This window comes from Panthera pardus, unplaced genomic scaffold (assembly GCF_024362965.1).
Source record: "Panthera pardus isolate Hobbes unplaced genomic scaffold, ASM2436296v1 HiC_scaffold_24, whole genome shotgun sequence".
Lineage (NCBI taxonomy): Eukaryota > Metazoa > Chordata > Mammalia > Carnivora > Felidae > Panthera > Panthera pardus.
Genome location: NW_026526810.1, coordinates 140114966 through 140142585, shown reverse-complemented (window position 1 = coordinate 140142585; position 27620 = coordinate 140114966). Strand labels below are relative to the sequence as shown.

The window sequence follows — 27620 nt, the reverse complement described above, 5'->3', positions numbered from 1 at the left end:
GAGGCTGCAGAGCTGACATCCACGTTTCGGGGGTCTGCAGGAGACACAGGGGTCCACAGGCACATCACGGCTCTGACACACATCTCTCATGGCTCACTGACCAGAACGCTGAAATAAACCTTAAACACTGCATGCTTGTGGCCTCTACGTATATATCTAAGCTTCCAAGAGCCCAAACTGAGCCCGAGATTATGTGCAGAGGACCTGAGTCAGCTTCTGGGCCTTGAACTGAGGTATATGCTTCCAGAATTAAGAGACGTTCACACAAGCTCTTTCAGGGACAAATTCATGAGTTGTCTCCAAAACTGTGCGGTTGCACACTGAACATTTTCTCATTCTCCAGGTAATCTGTCTTCCCCCGGTCCCAATGTGGGTTCAGGATAATGGAGGGCTACCACCCACCCACACTGCCTGTTCCACACTGGGGTGTCTGTGGCTGTGAGGGAAGGGGACTGGCATTAGGTTCCACCTAGCACAAGCTGTGCCTCCCTGGAGAGCAAATTTCAAATGTGGGAGACTGAGACCATGAGGTTTAAAGGAGCACCAAATGAAATGAATCAGAAAGGTAGGCACAAGTGCCTATGGATGACTCTGGCATCCAGTTGGAGCCCGATCAATGTGAATCCCTGCTCTCTTTCTCTTGCCTACTTTTCAGTGAGTTTAACCTTAGATAAGGATCTGCCTAGGATTCCCACTGGCTTTCTGAGAGCCTTCTCAAATAACCACACAGAGGTGAGCCTGTGAAAAGTTAGGGACTTCAGCCCCATCCATTCTCAAGTAATCAGGTACTTGCTACCCTGTTTTCTGTGCCCTGATCACTGGGACTGTGTGAAGGAGGCATGCCCTTCCCAAGGTCCTTGTGTACCCTTGCTTCTGGGCCCTGTGAGTCATAAATCCTGTGCCTCCATTTCCTTTGTTGGGGGTGCACGGAAACCCCACCTTGAGTCAGGAGGGCCCCATGCATCTCATGTATCCAAAGCCAGAGCTCAGATGCCTAGGGAGCTGCCTATCCATCCCCTGAGCAATGGCTCTTCCCTATTCCTTCAGCAGGATACAGTCTACATGTTCTTAATTTTGTACAACAGCTGGGGTCCCCAACACATTTGTCCCCAGGGATGGGATTGGGGGCCTAGGTGGTGCCCTCCAACAATGTGTTAGCACTGAAAATGGCTCACTCGTTTCTCACCCCCACATCTCAGCTGCTCTGGGAAGGAGCTGGAGCTTGCCGGTGGTCTGTAGCTTTGCTTTGGGCTGATGCCACGTGTTGCCAGAAACCCCTACCCTAAGTTACCAGTGCCATAAAAGGTCAGACTCCCTGCAGAGACCAACAATCAGGCACCATCCTAGGGTTCCAGAGGTGTGTATTTCCTACTCATCTCCAAGTGAGATATTGCTGGACACCGAAGACCATATGCCTAGATTAGTGTCGAAGAAGACGCCAGCTGCTGGGTCCACTGTGTTGCAGCCAGTACCCTGGTGTTGTGTTTGCTTAGCCATGCCTACCTAGTGACAGAGGCAACTCTACCAGGAGCATCATGTCTCTCTGGGTGGAGGACACGACCAAGGCAACCTCCCCCTACTGGCTGTATTCGTCACTGCTGTTGACAATGGCTCCCTATTTGACAGGTGTTGAGGGGGACAGTGCAGTGTGGGAGGCCTAATCACACGTGTCTGGGAAGAGTTAACTTCTATCCCAGGTCTTCACTACACCAACATATCCACGGACCAGTGTGAAAGAGAGAAATGGTGACAGGCACTACACCATCATGAAAATGCAAGGTTTCCTGGAATCATTTATCCAAAGGGAGGGAGACAAGGACATTGATTGGCTCTAGTGGGTCTTCACAATTGGCTTCAAGCTGTTGCTTTAAGCACTTGACATGCTACAGCTGTCTGGATTGGTCCAAGTGCCCCAGATTCATAAATCACTGAAAAGCTCAAGGTATCAGCGGCCTGTTTACTTAGAGACAACCTACAGAGCTTCCAGTCTTTTCACTGTATCAAAAGGCTCTGACAATCACCCCAAGGCACATGGCAAGAGACACACACCAAGGAAAAAGGGGAAGGCTCTGAGGAAGAGGCTCCCTAGGGCCCCAGAGCCCACAGAGGTAGGAAGAAAGAAGCTCTGATTCTCCGGACTTGGATTTTTATGGCACGACAGCACAGGCCCACTGGGAGAGGTCAAGCCCAGGTGATGCAATCCAACTCTAAGATAGAATGGGGACAATTCAATGGGTGTGGGTTTTGGGTTTTGTTGTGTTTTGTTTTGTTTTTGCCTTATGTCATGCGCCCATGAGCCCTTGTCCATTTCCACCTGGAGGAGAGGCACTTGACAATAGAATCTAAGGAGTTCTTCTTGAAGGACTACTCTGATCTTAAGCCTTGTGCCAATACAGTTCATGGAAATACCAGCTGTAGTGTAGCAGGCATTAGCATGCATGCCATAGTCAGATGTGAAAAGGAGAATTTTCAAGAAGCCCAAGACTTCTTTTCTGCAAAAGCTGATGGGATCACCACCTCCATAGATAGGAGCCCACAGGAGGGTCCCAGCAGTGCCCCATTCAAGGGGTGGAACTTCAACCCAGATCTCTTGCTCTAGAGATGATGCCCACACTTCTCTTTATGCACAGCTCTGAGAAGAGGGGTCCCTAGTGACTTAATCTCAGGACAGCCTGAACACAAGTCAGAAACTTTGATCAGACTCTTTGGGATCTTCGAGAGAATGCTGTTCCTACCCTTCGGGTGGGTGCCATCACATCTCTTGACAGGACAGCCCTGGTAGTGGGGAGCTGGGATCCCAGTGGGTGGGGAGATGCCAAGGCCCCTGCCTAGGGACCTGGAGGTTTGTGGAGTATGTCCTTCCTCCTGGGACAACTGCCCCTACACTTCTGTAATTACCGTGTAGGACACAGACACAGAGAACACTTTATTTCTCTCATTGACCCTGAAGCCAAGGTACAGTGCTTCCCAGGAACCCCTCCAAATAAAAGTGTGGTGCCCTTTAGCTTACTAGGTATAAAGGGAGGGATAGTAGAAGGGTCTCATCATTGCTTTGATGTCACTATTGGAAGAATCTTTACTGAATCTCTTTTAGCAACTGTGGCCCCTTTGACCGTGCATTGTCTTGTTAATGATGTGGATGCCCTCACATGCCATCAAGGCCAGTGGGAACAAACCCAGTGCCTGGATTTCCTGGGGGGAACTACATATCAGGAGTCTGTAGGACTGCAAATTGCAACCCCCCCCACACATCCAATTAAGACAGTATATGCACATCAATATTGTGCGCAATAGAGGACTGAGTAATTGAACCCCATAATTCAAGATTTACTGAAGGAGGGGGGACATTAAACACACCATTTCTCCTTTCAGTCTACCCACTTGACGGGCATTAAAGCCCCCTCCTAACAGGTGGCGCTTTACACTTGACTACTGAAATGTAAATTCCCAGCTGTCCATAAGATGGCTCACATTCCCAAGACTGTCTAGGCAGTTGAGGGTATCTAAAGGGCCACAGGGGAGACTCTGTCATGACTGAGCTAGCCAGTATGTCCCATTCAGCATCGATGACCAAGGAGTCCCAGCCACAGTCTGCTCTCAACCTATACATCTCTACCCTGCTGCCTTGGGAATTCCTAACAGTCCAAACAGTGCCAAGATGTTAGCCTGACCAGCTCATGTAGAGCCTGTCATGTGTTCCCACTGGTCTGGGCAAGTGAGGGTCACTGTCACTGGTCAATTATCATGCATTCCTGAAAGTTTGTGAGACACGGGAGGCCTGCAGCCCTTCAGCAGCTATAAGGTGGGTTTTGTCACCTGACTGAGCTACTCCAGATTTTCGGTCTACTCTCATATGACTTGTGCTGTTAGGCAGCCTTACCTGGAAGTGGCTGAGCTATGTCACTTGATGCACAGGTAGTCTGAGTGCCAATGAAACATTTTGTGATCTGGAAAGTTTTTGTGCCATGGGGGTTATGCTGGAGCACCTTGTGACCACCTGGCACCAGACTGCCTTGCTACGTCACCGAGAGAGAGAACCTAGCACCATGACTGTCTTCATACAAAGGGAAATATTCTCTCCCAATACTTCACCTGAGCAAAGGACCATCCTGAAGCTTCCATCAAAGTTGTGGTCCCAATCAATGCAGTGGAAGGAAAGGCAGAGTGACATTGTCGTTCTGGTTGTGGATACCACACCCTTCCATTTGTCCATCCACATGGTGCATTCACCTGCTTGCATTGGCAGGAAATAACACTACTTTGGGGGCTTACTTGCTATCCTGATGTCAAAACAATTGACAATCAGACTGATTATTTACTGTAGACAGGACTTGGAAAACTGGTGTAAGGGTCTGTGTCTGACCTGCTGAGATAACTACACAGGTGAATGGGGCAGATGCAGTCTGAAGACAGACAGACATAGAGGTTCAGAGGGAGAGCAGGAAATGTAGTCAGTCTTTTAATAGTGGGGGAAAGGGTAGGCACCATTTTAAAAAGTGTTTTTTTTTCCTGACAGGAAAGAGCCGGAAAATGAAACTCGGTGGAAATGCAGTTTTTTGATCCATGACCTACTATGTGATGCCATGTGTTTCCAGAGCCTGGGAATTGGCTCTGGGAATCCTTACCTATGGTCGTTGTGGGGATGGCCATCCAGGATCTTGACGATGGCATTTTCTGGAACTATTTTGTGCAGCTGCCATGAATCCAGAAGAATCTTTCCCTAATTCTGATGGCAGTGTAGTCGGTTAGCAGTTCGTCATAAGGTCCTTCTCAGCGAGGTGGCACTGGGTGCTCTCTGAAGACTTGATGAGCATCCCATATTCTGTAGAAAGGGTTGCATGGCTAGGCTGTGGCAGAGGCCATGTTCTTATTGTCTATGGATGATATAACCCAAGTGCACCTGTTACTTCTTGGACATGGCTATGCATGGCATCAACTTGGTCATATGAGTTATCATAAAGTTCACTCAATCAGGGAAGAAAGGGTTAAGGACTCCTTTCTAAAATACTGTTGCAAAGGGGGTCAGTCCCTGCCTGCTATTTGGAGCATTCCAAATCTCATTAAGGGCCAAGGACAATGATTCTGGATGTTCCAGGCCAGTTTCCAGGTGGATTTTTCCTGAAGGAATTTTGTGTCTACTTTTTCATGTTCCATATCTGTTCCCCTAATCCACATATCCTCATCGTCTGCTTCTGTGATGATTAAGGATGATGTGGGGTATGTAATTCTAATTATCACCCCAAGTCTTTGCAAGTACGTAGTTTGTCTATGTGCTGAAGTGAGTTCCTTGGTCTAGCTAAATCCATAATGGAATGGCAAATCCAGGAACCATTTCAGGCATTACATTCTTTACCACAGTCGTGGCAATGGCATGTCCAGTCAGTCAGCATCAGTCCATCCACCAAACAAGCAGCCATTTACCAATGAGGAACCCAATTTGTCAAATCCATCTGGAGAGCCCCAGTGGGCAGGGAGGGGCTACCCGCCCATAGACTTCCTTCTAGCTCTACAAATATTTGCTTGCCCCTTTTCTAGTATGGTGTAGCCCCCCTTGCATGCTTTGTTCTCTGTGACTTTGCTTTTATATCAAATCAATTATTCTCAAGTGAATGTCATCATATTCATCTTTCATGTTTTCTTTGAAGGCATTTAGGTTCAAGTGTTGTTCTTAATCCTTCATCCATTTTGAGATTTTTTTTGTGTCGACGTATATGTATGAAGAAAGATTATGGCCAAATGTTATTATTTTGCATGTATGTATCAATACTATTTTTTAATTTTTACTTTGTTTTTGAGGGAGAGAGACAGATCATGAGTAGGGAGGCACAGAGATAGAGGCAGAAACAGAATCCATGTCCTGAGCTGTCAGCAGGAGCCTGATGTGAGGCTCGAACCCACAAACCATGAGATCATGACCTGAGTGGAAGTGGGATGCTTAACCTACCAAGCCACACAGGTGCCCCTAGTCAACACCATGTTTAAGAGACACTATCCTCCCCCCACTGTGCATTGTTGGAAATCTCGTGGAGGATTTGCTCACTGCATCTGCAAACTTCTACTTCTGGGCTCCGTAATGAGCTCCACTGGTCTAAATATCTCATTTGATGCCAGCAGCACACTGTTGTGGTTAATGTACCTCTGCAATATCTTTAGAAAGAGAGAAGTGTGATGTCTCCAGGTTCTCTCGACGTCATGATTGTTTTGTTGCTTCCATGTGTTGTGTGCTTTCATATGAATTGTATATTTTTCAGGTTCCTTAAAAAACCCATTGGCATTTTTACTGACATAACAAGATAAACATAAAAATACCATAAAAAGATAAAGCAGACAGAAAATAGAGACTATCACAAATTCAGAAAACAGATAAATTACATAAAAATTTGTATTTGGAAAAGTAAGTAAAATTTGAAACAAATAGGTAGCCTGGGGAAACAGGGAAGACTGAAACAAATGCAATCAGAATGGAAAGAGGAGACATAACTGAACTAAAGACATGGAAACGATCATTAAAGAAAAACTTAGGTATTTATAGGCCAACAATTAGATCACCAGGAACAAATTACACATTTTATGCCATAAGGCAGGCCACCAAGACTGCTTCATGGAAAAATACAAAAGGAACAAAAGAAAAATTAATAAGATTTCTCTATCTAAAACCTCACCCTGCAAAAAATCTGCCTAGGAGTCCAAGGCTTTATCAAAACTTCTACTAAGTATTTAAAGAGGAATTAATGCCAATATTTCTCAAACTATTACAAACCACTGATAAAAAAACAGCACTCCCAAATGAAATTTGTGAGGACAGCATTGTTTTCACACCAAAACCAAAGAAAGACACCACAAGACGGGAAACTACAGGTCACTATCTCAAATGAACATACATGCAAAATTCCTTCACAAAATCTGAGCATACTGAATTCAACAGAACATTGAGAGGATCATACAACATAATCCAGTGGGATTCACTCCAGGGATGCAAGGATCCTTCAACATACACAGATGCATAAATGTGACGTCCTCCATTAACAGAGGGAATGACTGAATCAAAGCCATCATTAATTGATTCAAAAAAACATTAGACAAAATTCAACACATGTTCATCATTTAAAAAGAACCCAATTAAAAAGGGACTGAAGGAAATTACCTCCACATGATCATGGCCACTATGAAAAGCCCACACCTGACAGCATATTGAACGGTAAAATGCTGAAGGCTTTCCTGTCAAATCAGGAGCCAGGCAATGATGGTCACCCCTAACATAAGTGTTCCCCATGTAACGTGAAGAATACATATGCCACCTCAAACTATGTCATCTTGTCACACTGCTTATTTGGGTGAAAGTCACTTGAGAAAGAGTCCAAGTACACTCAGACTCTCCATTGTCCCTTGTCAGCAGGATATAAATCTCCCTCCCATGTACCAAGAGGGAAGAACCATCGTTACAACCAGAATAAAGAGTACAGGGACAAGAAGGCTATGCAAACAAACCTACTTACTTGGTGACCCCAAACTTAACTCTTGCCAAACCCAATGTTTTTTTTTGTCTGAAAGACACAAGTGCCACCTGCTTTGTCCTTTCTCTGGGTGTCATGTCATTAGGAAGGCCATGCACTTACAAAATGAAATTTATTCTCTCCTGTAGATATGTCTTATGTCAATTGAATCCTTACACTGGCTAAATCCCAGAAGAAAAGAAGGGAAAAGCTTTCTTCTCCTACCATTGGAAGACATAACCAGAAAAAAATAGGGAATAAAAAAAATAAAAGACATTTAAATCAGTAAGGAGGAAGGAAAATTACATGTTTGCAGGTGACATTGATCTTAAACATAACAAAACCCTAGAGATACCACAAAAAATATTAGAACCAGTTTTTATAAATGAGGAAAAGAGCAGGATGCAAAATGAACAAAGAAAATAAATAAAAACAAACCACCTGTGATTCTACACACCAGCATGAAAATACATGCAAAATAAATAACAAAATTATACAAGTGAAAATGGCAGAATAAAGTATTTTGGGTTAAACTTCAAAAAGTATGTAAAATACTTGTAGAGTGAAAATGATCTATGTTGATGAAAGACCTGTAAAAATGCACACAGGACTGCAAATACACCTGTACTCACTGGATACAATTATTCATATTGTCAAAGCACCATCTACACAAACTAAACTACAAGTGCGTCCCTAACCCTGTTGTTCACTTTTAAAGAATCAAATCTAAGACTGGAGCTTGATATATATGTCAGGGCACATGCAAATGGGGTCCTCTCTGTGCTGATAAAACCAGCCCATCCAGACTCTGCAGCTGGGAGAGGAGCCCCAGCCCCCGGAGTCCCAGGTGTTCCCATTCTGTGATCAGCACAGAACACACACACCTCACCATGGAGTTTGTGCTGGGCTGGGTGTTCCTGGTTGCTCTTTTAAAAGGTAATTCATGGTGAACGAGGGACACTTAGTCTGTGAGTGGACATGACTGAGAAAGAGTGGATGTGTGACAGTTTCCTGACCAAGGTGTCTTGTGTCTGTAGGTGTCCAGTGTGACGTGCAGCTGGTGGAGTCTGGGGGAGACCTGGTGAAGCCTGGGGGGTCCCTGAGACTCACCTGTGTGGCCTCTGGATTCACCTTCAGTAGCTATGCAATGGGCTGGGTCCGCCAGGCTCCAGGGAAGGGGCTGCAGTGGGTCGCAGCAATTAGTGGTAGTGGAAGTAGTACAAACTACGCAGACTCCGTGAAGGGCCGATTCACCATCTCCAGAGACAACGCCAAGAACACGCTGTATCTGCAGATGAACAACCTCAAGACCGAGGACACGGCCACATATTACTGTGCGAAAGACACAGTGAGGGGACATCACTGCGAGCCCAGACACAAACCTCCCTGAAGGAGGGGATCAGCACCACCAGGGGGCGCACACTATGTACAATTCTGGTTTGTGTTTCCAGAGGCAGGTGCACATGGAGGTTACAGGCAGTTTTCCTGTCAGGGTCTGGGGCTTCCTCTCCACACAGCAGTTTCCCCAGGGAGCCTCCCTGGTTATATGATTCTGTGTTTACCTATTAACTCTCTGAATTAGCAACTGGGTTGTCATAGGGAAACTAGACTAACATGCACAAAGACACAGTTGTTTGCACTTGCTTACTCTGGTCCCTCAATATGAGTGACTTACAGATTTCCTGAGGCACAACAGCTGCACATTTACAGGATTCCCACATGCGCTCCCTGTGCAGCCAGGACCACAGGATCCCACAGCTCCTCCTTATCCTCACCCAGCCCTTGTCCCAGTCAAACAACGTGACACTTTCTTCATAGCCCTTTGCTACTCAGGACTTTAAATGAGCTACAGCTTTATTCAATTACTCTAAAGGAGAGACAAACAATCTCCATGTATTAGTCAAGATTCCCCAGAGGAACACAACCCAAATGTCATTGGTTTCCATAACTAAATATGTTGAGAAGACCCATGATCTACTGTCACAAGCTGAAGACTCAGGAAAACCCGTGATGTAATTCTTGTCTGATTCTGACTAGTGTCTAGTCTCAGAACGTGGAGAGCTGATAATGTAACTCTCAGAAAAAGGGCCAGAGGAGACCAATATTCCAGTTCAAACAAGCACATGGGAAGTAAAAATGAGGGAATTTCTCCTCCATCTGCATCAGATTCTATTCACAAACTTAATGGAATGGGTGGTGCCCAGGCCGAAAGAAACCATGGATGGAAATGCCAATCTCTTCTGGAACACATCACAGACATCCACAGAAACAGTGGTGAATCTGGGCACCCATGACACAGTCAAGATAACCTATAAAGTTAATCATGACAAGTCAACCTGCTGTAAACATGGAGCTCGAAGACTGAAGATTTAAAAGTCAATCCCATCATTGGGGTGGAGTCAGGTGGGCACAGCAGTGCTCCTGTGGATGAGGGCAGAGGCCCATAAGGGGAACTGTGGTCTGAGTATCCCCTGGGTCGCATGGGGAGAGACAATTCCCTTCGTGGAGTGCATTTGGGAGACGGGGCATTGCCTCTCATAGGACAGGAGAGCTGACAGGCACCATTAAAGTTCCCTGATCATTAGCAGAGGAGCCTCTTCTGAGAGCAGCAAGCTGGACGCTGCCTTCTGGTTGTTCTTCACCATGCACTCCAAGCCCCTACTATTGATGCAGCTGCCCATCTGGGGTAAATCAGCTCCAGGCACAGCACATCAAGACCCTCTCCCAGAGGATCAGTGGGGTCCCTGTCATATTGAGTTCACACAATTTGGAGTTTTCAAACCCAGCTAGAGCTCCTGAGATAAAACATAAGAGCCCTGTGCCACCAGATGGGCCAATGGCTTGGACGCAGACAGGGTGAAATAAATTCTGATGGAAGCCTGGGACCCACAAGTGTTCTCTCTGTGTGAGGGCTTCCTGAACAGGGGAGGCTGGGACCTCCAACTCCAGGGACTAGAGAGGGAGCTGATGCCAATATTTCCTCCCACCAATCAGCATGGACAGATTTCACTCAGCAGCACAGCATCCCCAGTGCAAGCTGAGCCACTAACACCAAGCTCCACCTACTCCAGCCCCCATCAAGTGCTTGCTTACTAGGAAAGAGTGCCTGGCAACCAGACCACCACTGCACCCCTTCACCATAGGGTGAAGACCTACGTAGACCAAAGACCACCGTAAACCCCCACACTCACCAAGTCAGCTGATCATACAGTGACGCATATCCTCACCTATAGGGGAAATAGGAATTAGCCTCTTTTAACAAGCAGACCAAACTCACCTAGTTAAAACTCACAACACTGGGGACAAGGTCCAACACTCCACACTGGAGGCAAGAAGAAACTCTGCAGAGGACTGTCCTGAGGGACAGAGCAGCCAAAACACGACAGCACAGTGCCACGGAACATAAAACAAATGCTTCCTGAAGTGTCAGGCCGTGGACAGTATGTGAACACTCCTCAATAAAGATACTACCCTAGAAGCAGAAAAGATAACAGGATTTTCTAAAACATTTAAGAAGGCAGAGACATAGACAACAACATGATGGAGGAATTCATCCTAAAAGAAAAAACGATAAAAGGTCATTGTGAGGGATATAATTAAAACACATAAACTAATGTGCCTCAAACAGAATTTCTAAAAACTCTCATAATGAAACAGGATTTTCAAAAAGTATCATAAGGATACTAGCTGTGCTTGAGGAAAATATATGAGACATGAAGGATACGCTTACTGCAAAGAGAAAAGACCTAAAAACTAGTCAGGATGAAATTTTAAATGTTGCAACCGAGATGTGAAACTGATTGGATATAATGACCTCAAGGTGGAAAGAAGCAGATGAATGAGGAAGGGACATAGAAGATAAAAGTATGGGGGAAATGAAGCTGGAAAGAAGAGGAAAAGTAAAATACTGCATCACAAACGTACACTTAGGGAAATCGGCAACTCCATAAACTGTAATAACATTCTTTTGAAAGGAGTCCCAAAAGAATAAGAGGGAGAAAAAGGGGATACATTTGAGCTGAGTGAATTATAGTGAAAATTTCCACAAGCTGGGGAAGGAAACGGACGTCCACATCTAGGAGGCAAAGAGAACACCCATTAAAATAAAAAATTAAATAAAAAGCAGGCCAACACTGAGACATATCATAGGAAAATGGCAAAATATCCAGATAAAGAAAAACCATAAAAGCATCAACACAAAAGAAGTTGCCAACTAACAAGGGAAGATTAAAAAAAAAAAAAAAAACTATGGCAGATGTCTCTACAGAAACCTTCATGCAAGTAGGGAGTGGCATCATATCCTCAACATGCGCAATTGAAAATTATGCAGCTAAGAATACTTTCTCCAGTAAGGCAATCATTCAGATACAAGGAGTGATAGAATTTCCCAGACAAACAAAACCCAAGGAGTTCATGGCCTCTAAATCAGCCCTGTGAGAAATTAAAGGGGACCCTTTGAGTGGGAAAGGAAGACTAAAAGTAACAAAGACTAGAAATAAGCAGAGAAAATCTCCAGAAACAATGACTTTGGAGGTAACACTATGGCACTAAGTTTATATCTATCAATAATTACCGTGAATGTACATGGGCAAAATGCTCCAATCAAAAGACATAGGATACCGGAATGGATAAAAACAAATACAAGATCCTTCTACACACTGCACACGATTGACTCATTTTCAACCTAAAACACCTGTAGATTGAAAGTGAGGGGAGGGTAAACAATTTATCATACTAATGGACGTCAAAAGAAAGTTGTAGTACCACACTCATATCACACTACCCAGTTTTCAAACCAAAGTTTGTTACAAGAGATCAGGAAGGCAGTATATCATCATAAAGGGGTCTATCCAACAAGAAGATCTGAAGCTTTAAATATTTATACCCCAAAAATGTAAGCACTGAAATATATAACTCAATTAATAAGAAACATAAAGAAACTCATTGATAATAGACAATAGTAATAATAGAGAACATTAACACTCCACTTACAACAATGGAAAGACAATCTAAGCTGAAAATCAATAAGGAAACAATGGCTTTGAAAGACACATGGACTGAATGGACTTAACAGATATATTCAGAACATTCCATCCTAAAGCACCAGAATACACATTCTTTTTGAGTGTGCATGGAACATTCTCCAGAACAGATCACATACTATGTCACAAATCAGCCCTCTACAAGTACAAAAAGACTGAGATCATTCCATGCGTATTTTCAAACCACAACACTATGAAACTTAAAGTCGACCACAAGAAAAATTTGGGCAACACCACCAAAACATTAGGTTAAAGAACATTGTAGTAAAAGCTGAATGAGATTTTCAGGAAATTACAGAAGCAATAAAAAATACATGGAAGCAAATGAAAATGAAAACATGCCAGTTCCAAACCATCTGGATGCAGCAAAGTTGATGGAAGAGTGAATTATATAGCAGTACAGGCCAAACTCAAGAAAGAAGAAAAGTCTCAAACACACAACCACTTTACAACTAAAGAAACTAGGAAAAGAACAACAAATGAACCCTAAAGCCAGCAGGAACAGGTAAACAAAAAAGATTAGAGAAGAAATAAATGATATAGAAACAAAGAAAAACAGTAGAACAGATGAATGAAACTATAAGCTGGTTTCTGTAAGAATAAATAAAAATGAAAACCCATGGGCAGACTTGGCAAAAACAAAAGAGAAAGGACGAAAGTAAATATAATCAGAATTTGAGAGGAGACATCGCGACTGACACCACAGAAATACATCTATGAGACAATAGTTTGGAGATTTATATGCCCACAAATTGGGCAATCTGGAGGAAATGGATAAATTCCCAGAATAATGAAGACTACCTAAACTGAAAAAGGAAGAAATAGAAAACGTGAACAGACTGATAATGAGCAAAGAATTTGAATCTTTAATCAAAAATCTACTGACACACAAAAATCCAGGGCCAGATAGGTTCACAGGTGAATTCTACCAGATATTTAACAAGAGTGTGAAATATTCTATTTAAGTAGAATAGAATATTCCTGTCTTCACAAACTGTTCCAAATAATAGAAATGGAAAGAAAACTTCCAAATTCATTCTACAAGATGAGTATGATCACAGTTTTAAACCAGATTAAACCCCACTAAAAATGAGACTTACAGGCCACTAGCCCTAATGAGCAAGAATGCAACAATTGTCAAGAAAATACTTGCAGGGGCGCCTGGGTGGCTCAGTTGGTTAAGTGTCCGACTTTGGCTCAGGTCGTAATCTCACGTTCCGTGAGTTCGAGTCCCGCGTGGGCTCTGTGCTGAGAGCTCAGAGCCTGGAGCCTGTTTCAGATTCTGTGTCTCCCTCTCTCTGACCCTCCCCCATTCATGCTCTGTCTCTCTCTGTCTCAAAAATAAATAAACGTTAACAAAAAAAAGAAAGAGAATACTTGCAAATTGAATCCACCAATACATTAAAAGGATCCTTTAATGTGACCAGGTGGGATTTATTCCTTGGCTGTAAGGGTGGTTCAATAGTCACAAATAAATCAATGTAATACATACCATCAATCAGAGAAAGGATACGAATGATATGACCCTCTCAATAGATGAAAAAAAAAATTGACATAGTACAGCATCCATTCTTGATAAAACCCTCAACAAGGGGTAGAGGAAACACACCTCAACATCATAAAGTCCATACATGAAAACCCCACAGCTAATATCCTCAGTGGGGAAAAAAACTTTTTCCTCTACTATCAGGAACACAAGAGGGACGTCCACTCCCATCATTCTACTTAACACAGCAGTGAAAGTCTTATCCTCAAAAACAGACAACAAAAATAAATAAATAAATAAATAAATAAATAAATAAATAAAGGCATTCAAGTTAGAAAAGAAGAAGTCAAACATTCCCTCTTCACAGATAACATGACACTGTATATAAAAAACTCAAGACTCCACCAAAATATTGCAAGAACTGATACACAAATTCAGCAAAGTCACAAGATACAGTATCAACATACTGAAATCGGCTGCATTTCTACACAGCAATAATGAATAAACAGAAAGAAAAATAAAAAAACTATCCATGCCATTTACAACTGCACCAAATATAATAGGATACCTAAAGAGTTAAAATATCCATAATCTGAAGACTCTAAAAACGGTGAAAGAAACTGAGGATGACACATAGAAATGGAAACACCTTCATGTTCATGGATTTAAGGAGCAAGTAGTGTTGAAATGTCTCTGCTACACAAAGAAACTGTGGCTTCATGATTATGGATTTCATGCTATATTACAAAGCTGTACTTATCAAGACAGTAAGCTACAAGCACAAAAGAGACACATAGATCAAGAGAACAGAAGAGTAAACCCAGATATGGACTCACAAATGTATGGCCACCTCATCTTGGATGAAGTAGGAAAGACTATGTAATGGGAAAAAAGACAGCCTTGTCAACAGAGGGTGTTGGGAAAACTGGACCAGAACATGCAGAAGAATGAAACTGAACCACTTTCTTACTCCATACACAAAAATAAATCCAAATGGGTGAAAGACCTAAATGTGAGACAGGACACCATCAAATCCTAGAGGAGAACAGGCAGCAACCTCCTGGACTTGGGACATAGCAACCTCTTACTAGACATGTCTTGAGAGGCAAGGGAAACAACAGCACACTTGAACTACTGGGACCTCATCAAAATGAAAACCTTCTGCACAGCTAAAAAAACAATCAACTAATCTAAAAGGCATTCTACAGAAATTAAAAAGGTATTTGCAAGCCACATATCTGATAAAGGCTTACTATCCAAAATCTATAAAAAAAAAACTTCTCAAACTCAACACCCAAAATACAAAGAATCCAGTGAAGAAATGGTCAGAAGACATGAGGAGATACTTTTCCAAACAAAGCATTCAGATGGCTAACCGACACACGAACATTCGCTCAACATCACTCATCATCAGGGAATTACAAATCAAAACTACAATGAGAGATGACCGCACACCTGTCAGAATGGCTACAATTAACAACTCAGGAAACAACGGATATTGATGAGGGTGAGGAGAGAAGGGAACCCTTTTATACTCTTGGTGGGAATGCAAAGTGCCCGGACCATTCCAGAAAACAGTTTAAAAACTAAAAATTAAACAACCTTCCACTCCAGCAATTGCTCTACTAGGAATTCATCCAAAGCATACAAAACTTCTGATTTGAGGAAGTACATGCACCCCAATGTGTACAGCAGCATTAACTATGACAGCCAAACTGAGGAAAGAGACCAAAAGTCCACCATGTGATTAATCTGCTATATGTATAGAATGGCATATTACTCAGTCATAAAAAAGAATGAAATCTTGCCATTTGCAAAGATGTTGATGCAGCTACAGGGTATCATGCTAAGCAAAGTAAGTCAGTCAAAGATGACAAACACCATATGATTTCCTCCTATGGGGAATTTAGATCTAGGGAAAGGGGAAAAAGAGCAAGAAATCATAAAAATAAACTCTAAGGTTAGAGACCAAACTGACGGTTGCTGGAGGGCAGGTGTGTGGGGGATGGGATAATGGGTGTTGGGGATGAAGGAGGCCCCGTGTTGTGATGAGTACTGGGTGTTAATGTAAGTGATGAACCAATAAATTCTACTACTGAAATTAATATTACACAATATGTTAACTAACAAATATTTAAACACAAACTTAAAAAATTTAAAAAGTGGAAAAAAGGAAGGGAGAATTGTTGTCACAAATTGTCATGAACATGGAATCTAAGGTAGTGAGTCTAACGTCTTGCATTTTCTCATTATATCCCTAACTGATGGTGGACATAAATTAACATACTCATGAATTTTCACAGCAGTGCCAGGTGAGCTGGAATTCAAACCACAGCTGCCCTTCCCAACTCCACTGTGCCCACACATCATGGGCAGCTTGTCCAGACACCTGCACAAGAACCCAGGTTGGGCCTCAGCAGGGACCCACATCTGCAGAACTGGAAAGTGTGGACAGTTGACGCTTCCTGAGAAGCTCTGGGGTTCCTTCCCCGACTTGCTGTCTCAGCTCCCTTGTCTTCCTTTCCTGTCCCTTGAAGAGAACCATGTCCCCTGTTAGTGGTTCATGAAAGTGAGGGGCTATTAGTTCTATAAACATTCAATATGACAGGTAACATACAAGGGGACAAAAAAAAAACATATGATGCAGCCTCTCTCGCGGCTCCTATCACCCAATGTGGTAGAGTACAAATAAACCTAAGTATTCATTTGGTCAAAAATTGCACAGCACGTTGGGAAAGTATGAAGAGATGAGAAGCCTGGAAGAATTCCACAAATGCAGATATGAGCTCCCCTTGGAAGGAAGAAGAAAAATTACAGTCCCAAACACGCAAGAGTAAAATGATTTTAGGAAATGATACAAGAGCTTCAATGCATTCTATTCATGAAGTGTCTAAAATTGGCAATGCAAAAAATGGATTTTGAGGGTTTCACATAGAATTGCGAAGGAAAAATTGTGACAAGAACTCAGTTGTGTGCACAGAGCTCAGCGGCTCCTGAGACATATAGAAAGCCCACCACCTGAAAAGGTAAACGTGATTTTTGACCCCAGGAGCATATCTATCTAATCTGATGAGCAGTCTGGCCAAAGAGGCACAGAATGGCAACTCTTGTGAAATTTGAACTTCAATTTCCTATATTTCCACTTAACTTCCATATATTAGGAAAAACCATGCCACGAAAATGATTTGCTAGAGTCTATAAATTTAAAAACAAACGACAAAACTCTAAGTCACCAGAGACCAAATAGGGAACATGTCAACATTGAGAGAAACCAGAAAAAAAAACAAGACTTTTAGTACATTGTAAGTCAAGAAATCAGTGGGGTGCCTGGATGGTTGAGTCAGTTAAGTGTCTCACTTCAGCTCAGGTCTCGGGGTGTCACAATTTGAGGGTTTGAGCCCCGTTGTCAGGCCCTATGCTGACAGCTCAGAACCTGGAGCCTGCTTCAGATTCTGTGTCTCCCTCTCTCTCTGCTTTTCCCTGCTCACGTTCTGTTTCTCTATCAACAATAAACATTTTAAAAAAATATTAGTCATAAGCAATCAATCATCAAGAAAATGAAAACTATAGCTAAGAACACAAGACCCATAAAAAGAAATGGTATAAATAGACTTTGTGAAAATCAATTCCGCTTATCTGCCCACGTGAATACCAATAGTAAGATAAGTTACAGAGTAAGAGACAACATTCACAAATTGCATAACCACCAAGGGACCTGCATCTTGAATATGCTAAGAACCCTCAACAGTCAATAGGAAAAAAGGAAACAAACCTCCATCAAACAAGCACAGCCTTGTGTAGTAGACATCCTATCCTTGAGCTTATAGACACATTAGTTACTGACTGGAGAAGACTCTTCACACCATCGACTGTCAGGGAAATTCAAATCAAGAATGCAACAGATGCCCTATACACACATCCCAATGGCTCAGTTATGAACAACTCAGACAACAACATCCAGGTGAGAATCCAGCATACGTGGGGCCTCAAACAATGCAGGAAGGATTGACAAACAAACATCAGCTCTGGAAAACCGTTGGCTGTTGCTTATGAAATTATACATGGATGACATAAAAAGGAACCTGGAAATACCACTCCCGAGTATTTGTCCCTGAAGAATGAAATCCCATGCTCAGAAAATAAATGGTGTGTAAATATTTACAGCATCTTTCTTAGTGTTAGGAGCTCAGAATAAGGCAAAAGTCTTTCTATATATAAAGGAATAAACCAACTACGAAAATTCCATCAATGGGAGGCTTTGCCAGAGAACTGTGACACTACTGATGCACACCTGAAATCAGGTGAAACTCAAAGACATGATGTGGAGGGAAGGGCGGTAGTCCCATAATTACAGAGGTGGTGTGACCTGGGACATTCACACAGCCAGACCATGGTGACAGTGGTTTGGTTGGGCATTCCTTATCTCTTTCTTTCCCAAACCACAGGATGAGATACTCTGCTTCATTTGACAGCACTCCTATGTTCAACCACCCTCTGATGTATGGAGTCTCCACAGACTGAACCCTACAACCTCGGACTCCTCTGAATGGAGAGTAGTTGAGACCATAGTCTGATATGTGTTCTGACAGGAGCTGTTCCCTCCACTGTCCCTGGCTCTGGCTCTCTCCTGCAGGTGAGGGGGAGTAGGTTAGGAATCCTCCACTGAAACCATCTGTCTCCTGCACCTCACTCTCCCACAACATGAGGCCCAGACCTTCTTCCTCACACTTAGCTGGAAATGAAGTCAGTTCTATAGGAACAGATTTGCTCCTTGGATTAGAGGATTACTCCATCTCCCCCTTACCCTGGGCAATACTCTGGGCAAAGGTCTGCAGCTGCAGGGCGTGTCGGGGACAAACAGGATTCCAAACAGTTTGGAAACTGAGGGCTCTGTTTAGGGGTGGCTGGCAGCTTCACTGCCTTGTGGCTTGCTTGTCCTGGTGGCATGAGACTCCTGCCATACAAGTCAGGTCTGGGGTGATCAGGTTCCCAGCATCCCTAGTGGACTGTGCCCAGGGCAGAGCTTCCTTTCTGGGAGTGGGGCTGCCAACAATGAGTGAGTCGCACATCTCAGTGGCACCTGCTGGGGCTTGGCCTCAACAGCAAACAGCTTAGGGTCACTGACATCCTGTCCCTCTGGGAAAGAGTCCTCTGAACAGGAGCTGGTCACCGGGAACCGTGTGTATTGGCTACAACAGTCTGGAGGGGAGGTTGCAGCCAGGCTCAGGGGCACATGCCTATAGTCACAGTTACTTGCACTGGAGTTTCTTCTTGCTGATCTGGGGTGGGAAAGGAAAAGAACATACCTTAGTTCAAATAGTCTAGGTATTCTTTCTGGTAGTATATTTTCTGCAATAAATGCTTCTTCATGGGCTGTATGCCAACATGGCCATTTGCAGGCACTATAAATACATTATTTGAGTTTTTCTTCAAATTCCAGTTAGTTAACATGCAATGTACTATTACTTTCAGGTGTAAAATATAGTGATTCAACATTGCAATACAGCACCCAGTGTTCGTGACGAGCGCACCCCTTAATCCCCATCAACTACCTCCCCATCCCTCCACAAACCCTCCCCAGGGTAACCATCAGTTTTTCCCCTATAGTTAAGTATCTGTTTCGTGGGGCTTACGTGGTTCCATGGGTTAGGCCCACGACTCTTGATCTGGGCTCTTGTCTTGATCTCATCATTCCTGAGACCGAGCCCCACTTTGGTTTCTGCACTGACAGCACGACGTTTCCTTGGGATTCTCTTCCCATCTGCCTCTGCCCCACCTCCCATTCTCTCTCTAAATAAATAAGTGAACATTGAAAAAATCGCCTATTTCTTGGTTTGCCTCTTCTCTCTTATTTGTCCCTTTGCCCATTTGTTGTTTCTTAAATTCTACATATGGATGAAATCATGTATTGGCCTTTCTCTGACTTATTTCAGTAAATATAATACTCTCTAGGCCCATCCCTGTCCTTAACAATAGCTAATGTCATTCCTTTTGCGGCTGAGAAATATTCCAGTGTGCGTGGACGGGGTTATGTAGATATACCACGTATTCTATACCCATTCATCAATCAGTGCATACTTCGGCTGGGTTGTTTCCATAGCTGGGCTGTTTGTGACATAGCTGTTATAAACAGAGAGGTACAATTCCCTTAAATTAGTATTTTTGTATCCTTTGGGTAAATACCTAGTAGTGCATTTGTTCTATCGTAACGGAGTTGTATTTTTAGCTTTCTAAGGAACCTCCATGCTGTTTTCCATAGTGGCTGTGCCAGTGTGCATTCCCACCAGCACCTCCAAAAGGATCCTCTTTCTCTGCATCCTCACCAACACCTGTTGTTTCTTGTGCTGTTGAGTTCAGCCTTTCTGACCAGTGTGAGTTGATATTTCATTGTAGTTTAGATTTATATTTCCCTGATGAGGAGTGATGTTGACCATCTTTTCATGTGTTTATTGACAATCTGTAGGTCACATTTGGAAAAATGCTTATTCATGTCTTGTGGCCATTTTTTAATAGGATTATTCAGTTCTGGAGTTGAACTTTATACCATATATAGAAACCTTAAAGACTCCACCAAAAAAAACCCCGCTAGAACTGCTACAATAAACCTGTAAATTTGTAGCATACAAAATCAACATATAGAAATTTGTTACATTTCTATACACCAATAATAAAGAAGGAGAAAGAGAAATCAAGGAATCAATCCCATTTAAAATTACACCAAAACCATAATATACTAGAAATAAACCTAAGTAAAGAGGTACAAGATCTGTACTCTGAAAAGTCTGGGACATTTATGGAAGAAATTGAAGAAAACACAAAGAAATGGAAAATATATTCCATGCACATGGATCAAAAGAAAAATCATTGTTAAATGACAATACTATCCAAAGCAATCTAGACATTCAATGCAAATAATTCAATTTCCTGTCAAATAATACCAGCATTTTTCCCAGAGCTAGAACAAATAACTCTAAAATTATCATGGAACCACAAAAGACCCCAAATAACCAAAGATCTTGAAAAAGAAAAAAACCTGGAGGCATCACAATTCTGGATATCAAGCTATATTACAATGCTGTAGTCATCAAGACAGGATGATACTGGCAAAAAATAGACACATACATTGATGGAAAAGATTAGAAAACCCTGAAATGGACACATCACTATATGATCAACTAATCTTTGACAGAGCAGGAAAGACTATCAAACGGAAAAAGTCCCTTCAAAAACTGGTGTTGAGAAAACTGGACAGCATCGTGAACTTGTAATGAACCTGGACCACTTTCTTACAGTACACACCAAAATAAATACAATTTGAATGAAAGACCTAAATGGGAGACAGGAAACCATCAAAATCCTAGAGGACGACACAGGCACCAACCTCTTTGACCTTGGCCAGAACAAGTTCTTACTAGACATGTCCCCAGAGGCAAGGGAAACAATAGCAAAAATAAACTATTGGGATCTCATCAAGATAAAAAGCTTCTGCACAGCAAAGAACAAATCAACAACACTAAAAGGCAACTGACAAAATGGGGGGAGATATTTGTATGACATCTCAGACAATGGGTTAGTATCCAAAATCTATAAAGAACTTACCAAACTCAACACTCAAAAAACAAATAATCCAGTGAAGAAATGGGCAGAAGACATGAATACATATTTTTCCAAAGAAGACATCCAGATGGCAAAAAGACACGAATAAAGATGCTCAACAACACTCTTCATCAGTGAAATATAAAGCAAAACCACAATGAGATACCAACTCACACCTGTCACAATGACTAAAATTAACAATTCAGAACACACAAAATGTCAGCAAGGATGCAGAGAAAGCGAAACCCTTTTGCACTATTGATGGTAATGCAAACTGGCGCAGCCACTCTGGAAAACAGTGTGGAGATTCCTCAAAAAATGAAAAACGGAACTATCCTGTGATCAAGCAATTGCATTTATCCAAGGATACCAAAGGTATCCAAAGGATGCCAAAATGCTGATTCGAAAGGGCACGTGCATCCCAATCTTTATGGCAGCCTTATCAACAAAATACAAATTGTGGTACAGCCCAAATATTCATCAACACATGAATGCATAAAGAAGAGGTGGTAAATATATACAATGCAATATTACTTAGCCATCAAAAAGAATGACATCTTGCCAATTACAATAATGTGGATGGAACTACAGTGTATTATGCTAAGTGGAACAAGTCAGTCAGAAAAAGTCAAATATCCTATGATTTCACACATTAGTGGAATGGAAGAAACACAACATACAGAAAGGATAAATAAAATAAATCAAAACAGAGAGAGAGGAAACCAGAAGACACTCTTAAATACTGAGAACAAACTGAGGGGAAGTGGGGGAGGTGGGCTAAATGGCATGTGGCCATCAAGGAGGGCACTGGGTGAAATGAGAACTGGGTGTTATATGTATGCGATGGTTCTCTACATTCTACCCCTAAAATGAGTACTATGCTGTATGTTAACAGATTGAATTTACATTAATATAATACAAGAAAATTATATATAGAGAGAGACTGCCTCAAAATAGCAAGCTTCTGCACAGTGAAGGAAACAATCAACAAAACAAAAAAGCAACCTATGGAATGGAAGAAGATACCTGTAAATGACATATCCTCAGGGTGAGTTTTCAAAACATATAAGTTTTTTTTAATTGTTTTCAACTTATCAGTAGAGTGTGTCCATGCAGTTCAGCACACTGCTGTGTGAGAAGCAAAACTCGTGTCTTCCACTTTTATATTGTGGTAAGATCTCACTGAAAATGAGACCCACACTCTTCACAAAATTTTAACCATACATTACAGTATTGATAATTACAGGGGTAATGATGTGGAGACCCCTTTAAAACTTGTCATCTTGCATAACACAAAATCATAGCCCTTGAGATCTACTCCTCATTGACCCTCCCTGCCAGGCCCTGGAAACTGCCATTTCACTCTCCATTTCATTGGTATCAAAACCCAAATTCAGCTGCCTGTTGCTGGAAAGGTCAATGTTCAAAGTTTTAGTTTGGGTGGCAATGGAATTTGAGCTATATTCAGAAGGCCAGCCACTGGGGAGAAGGCAAACTCTTGTCCAAACGTCACCTCTGAGGTTTCTCCCTGACCCAGGGCGTTTTAAAGCAGTAGAGGGTACTTAAACAAGGCAGTGCCATAGTCAATACCATCCTTTGATCATGGGCAGACTGCATGGTGCAAGCTGCCAAATTAACCTCAACTTCCCTGCATCTCCAGCTGAAGAGGGAACCAAACTACATGGGAGGAGACTGCCAGAGGCCAGGAAAGAACCCCCATAAGGGATTAGAGGAGAAAACCCCTGGGGCTCACACATGGTCAGCAGTACTTTCTGTTCTCCCCAGCTGGCATAAGAAAATACTAAAATACAACCTTGTAGTTCACCAATCATCACTCAGAATACTGACAAATGTTTTCCTCAGTGAACTCAGAGGAACCTTCAAAGCAAAAACCAAAAGGATCAAATGGCTTACAAACAATAGCCAAGGAGAATAAGACACACAAAACTACAAAGAGATTTTTGCATCACCCATAAAGGTAAAATTGACAATGTTTACCTCCGCATCACAAGGAAGCAAAAGCAGTGGTCTCCGTAATGAGGAAAAGTAGTCATCCAAAGAAAGTGAGCCAGCAGTACCACAGGACATGGAATTGGTAGAGAAGTTAAGGGTGATATAACTGCATAGCCCATATGCAAGTAGCTGGAGGAAAGATTAAAGGTGTTGACTAGAGCCATGCCTCTGGGTCCAAATCCCTACCCATGTCCATGTGACCACTCTTGACCATGGCCCACCTGCCCCTCCCATATCCTCCCCAGCCGAACTGATGTGCAGGGTCACCCAATGCCACACCGTGGGACTGTTGCCTAACCCCACAGGTGGCCCCCACGTGCAGGGTGCTGGCCACCTGGCACAGCCCTCTGTTCTCTCTGATGGTCTAGACCTGGCTTTGCTGAGGATCCTCCATTTATCCATTCTCACTGGCAGATGTCCCTGAGCAGGGGCATGAGGCTGGCAGAGGACCAGGTCACCCTGAGGGCACCCCTCTTGCTATTTGCACTCTCGGCAGTGCTGGCTCCTGTGCAGGGTTCTCAAGGGCATCCCTCATGGTGCCACATCTCCTCTGAGATGGTAATTCAAAGGAAGGAGCCACACCACAGCAAGGGCATTCAGAGGCCTGGCTGTCCGTCCTATAGCCTGCGTTTTGGAGCAAGAGACATGTTATGCACATGCGGCACAAGAAACTCTTTTGGTCCAGACTCTGCTGATGATGACTCAGGATGCTCAGGGAGCCTTGCAGGTGGACTAACCCTTCATGCCTCCAGACTGTTACTACCTCAGCTACCTGGAGGAGATTCCTTTTTCCATGGTCACAATTGACACAGGCTATGGCAGCCTTGAAGATATCATGAAGTTGGATTAACTTGCCTATGAAATGAGACCCCTCGGTGATTTCCAATCATTTGAACACTTTGTTTCTCAGATAGTCGAGGACATCTGTGCAATGGGACCTACTTATAACCGGGGATATAAGGAGGACAGGGGACCCCCTGTTCCTCAAGGAAATGCCAGTGCAGCCCCAAGGATCTCTAGTAAGTTCTGTTCATCCCATCACAGAATTTTCAAAGGACTTGCTTTCAGTTTCAAAACAATGTATAGTGTGTTAACCACGTGGAAAAAAGTGCCCAATTCCTAGTAAGGCTAGTTAGCTTAATTGAGTCCATATTTCATGCTATTGATGTAAGTTATTGGTTTCATGGTCATTTATAGTGAGAGACATCAAGCTCACACAGGCAATAATGTGTTGCATCAGAGCCCGTTTTTTTCCTCTTCAATAGTATGAGTGAAAGTATTTTCGATTTCTTAAAACACATTCACCCTTAATGTGATTTGAGATGGGCCCCATGAGGTTCATGGCAGTCCAGTTGTATATTCTATATGCCATCCACCAATGGCTTATATGCCATCATTCTGGGTTATTTAGGCAGACATTATTTACTCTTGTCTGTCATAGCAACACATCAGATGGCAAGAAATTGTGGCTCGTGCATTGACACTGATGAATGTGCTTGCCAAAAAAGGTCCAGCTGCCTTAGGACCCAACTAACTGGTATAATGGAAGCTTTCAGTAACTGTTCCTTCATTCATATGCAGCACATAATGAATTGTGGAACAGGCAAGTGCATGTTCAACACTGAAAGGGTGCATTTAAATAAAAGCCTGACCCACTATCATTATGGAAACTACATAGTGGATCCAGGAAAGCAGTGTGACTGCGGCTCATTCAACCAGTGCTACAGCAATCTAGGCTGTATGCGTGATTGTATCTGAACCCCTGGGGGCAAATGGAATACAGGCAGATGCTATACAGACTGCACCAACTCCGCTGCTTGGACACCCTGTAGACCAATCGAAAATATACGTGATCTTCCAGAGTTCTGCCATGGGGTGACCTTGGCGTACCCTGTGACTTCCATATGCAAGATGGAACCGGGTGCACTGAAGACGGCTGCTGCTATCATGGAAAATGCACTGACCGCACTATTCACTGCCAAGAAAGCTGTGGCAGAAATTCTGGGAAAGGTGAAGATGTCTGCTATACCATAAATCACAAAGGCAGCCGACATGGACACCGCAGAACACCCCGGGGAAGTCAACGCTGAACCTGTTCCCATACAGGCGTGCCGTGTGGAAGGCTGCAGTGTAGGAATGTGACACATCTCCCTCAGCTGCAAGGGCATGTTGGATTCCATCTGTCGGAGATCCAGGGTTCTGATGTTTGGGGCTGGATTCACATCATAGCACAGGAACAACCCAGATTCCTCATGTGAGAACTGGTACTTCCTGTGCTTCTGGAAAGTTCTGTCGGGATACCTACTGCACTGGCAGTGGGGCTCAGCTGAATTATGACTGTATCCCAGAGAAATGCAGTCACAGAGGGATGTGCAACCATAACAGGAACTGCCACTGCCACACAGGCTGGGATCCTCCATGGTGCACGGACAAGGCACTGGTGGGAGCACAGACTGTGGACCCCTCCAAGAAGAATTCAGCCAGTCAGGCAAAGTCATGAATCCATGGTATATCTCAGAGTGGGTTTTGGTCACATTTACGCCATAATAGCTGCATTCCTCTTTGTTGTTTCTGGAAATGTCAGAACTATAAACACAGAGAAAGTTAAGGAAGAGATTTTTGGAGAAGACAATCCATAATTTAGCCTCCAGACCCCTGAACAACTATACACAATGCATCTGGTGCATCTGTAAAAATACAGTATTGAGGCGGCACAGCTGACATCCACGTTTCCAAGGGTCTGCGGGAGACACAGGGGTCCTCAGGCACATCACAGCTCTGACACCAGGTCTCTCATGGGTCACCGACCAGCACTCTGAAATAAAACTTGAAAACTGCATGCTTGTGGCCTTTATGTAGTTTTTAAGCCTGTAAGAGCCCAAACTGAGCCTTAGTTTCTGGGAAGAGAACCTGAGTCAGAGCTGTGTCTTGAGCGGAAGTGTCTGGTTCCAGAATTAAGAGAAGTTGACACAAGCTCCTTTATTGGCAACTTCATGAGTTTTCTCCAAAACTACGCTGTTGTGGACTGAAAAGTTTCTCATTCTCCAGGTAATTTGTCTTCCCCCAGTCCCATGTGGGCTCAGGATAAAGGAGGGCTACCACCCACCCATACTGCCTGTCCACACGGGGGTGTCTGCGGGCTGTGAGGGAAGGGGACTGCCATTAGTTTCCACCTAGCGCAAGCTGTGCCTCTCTGGAGAGCAAATTTCCAAATGTGGGAGACTGAGACCATGAGGCTGAAAGGAGCACCCCATAAGTCAATCAGAAGGGTAGGCACAAGCGTCTATGGATGACTCTGGCATCCAGAGGGAGACCGGGAAAGGTGAATCCCTGCTCTCTTTCTCTTGCCTACTTTTCAGTGAGTTTAACCGTAGATAAGAATCTGCCTAGGGTTCCCACTTTGGTTTCCCAAGCACCTTCTAGAATAACACAGAGATGAGCCTGTGAAAGTTAGTGAATTCAGCCCCATCCGCTCCCAAGAAATCCTGTACTTGCTACCCTGTTTTCTATGTCCTGATCATGGCGAACGTGGGATGGAGGCCTGCCCTTCCCTGGGTCCTTGTGCCCTCTTGTTCCGGGCTCTGTAAGTCATAAATCCTGTGCTTCCATTTCCTTTGTTGGGGGTGTACTGAAACCCCACCTTCAGCCACAAGGGGCCCACACATCTCATGTACCCCAAACGAGGGCTCAGATAACTAGGGAGCTGCCTGTCACCCACTGTGACTTGCTGTTGCCACTTCCTTCAGCAGGTCAGTCTACATGTTCTTAATTCAGTCCAGAAGCTGAAGTCCCACAATACATTTATCCCCAAGGATGGGATTGGGAGCCTAGCTGATGCCCCCCTACAATGCCTTAGACCTAAGAATGGCTCACTCATTCCTCACCCTCACGTCTCAGCTGCTGTGGGAAGGAGCTGGTGCTTGCTGGTGGTCTGTAGCTTTGATTTGGGCTTATGCCAGGTGTTGCCAGAAACCCTCACCCTAAATTATC

General features: G+C 43.4%; 1 gene segment (V, D, J or C); it reads left to right on the top strand.

Moving 5' to 3' along the window:
- Positions 1–525: 525 nt before the first annotated feature.
- On the top strand, positions 526–25664 carry LOC128772886 (Ig heavy chain V-III region HPC76-like). The segment is given in 4 exon segments: positions 526–565; positions 8531–8841; positions 24541–24649; positions 25492–25664. Coding segments are annotated over 4 exon segments (633 nt in total).
- The last annotated feature ends 1956 nt before the right edge of the window (positions 25665–27620 follow it).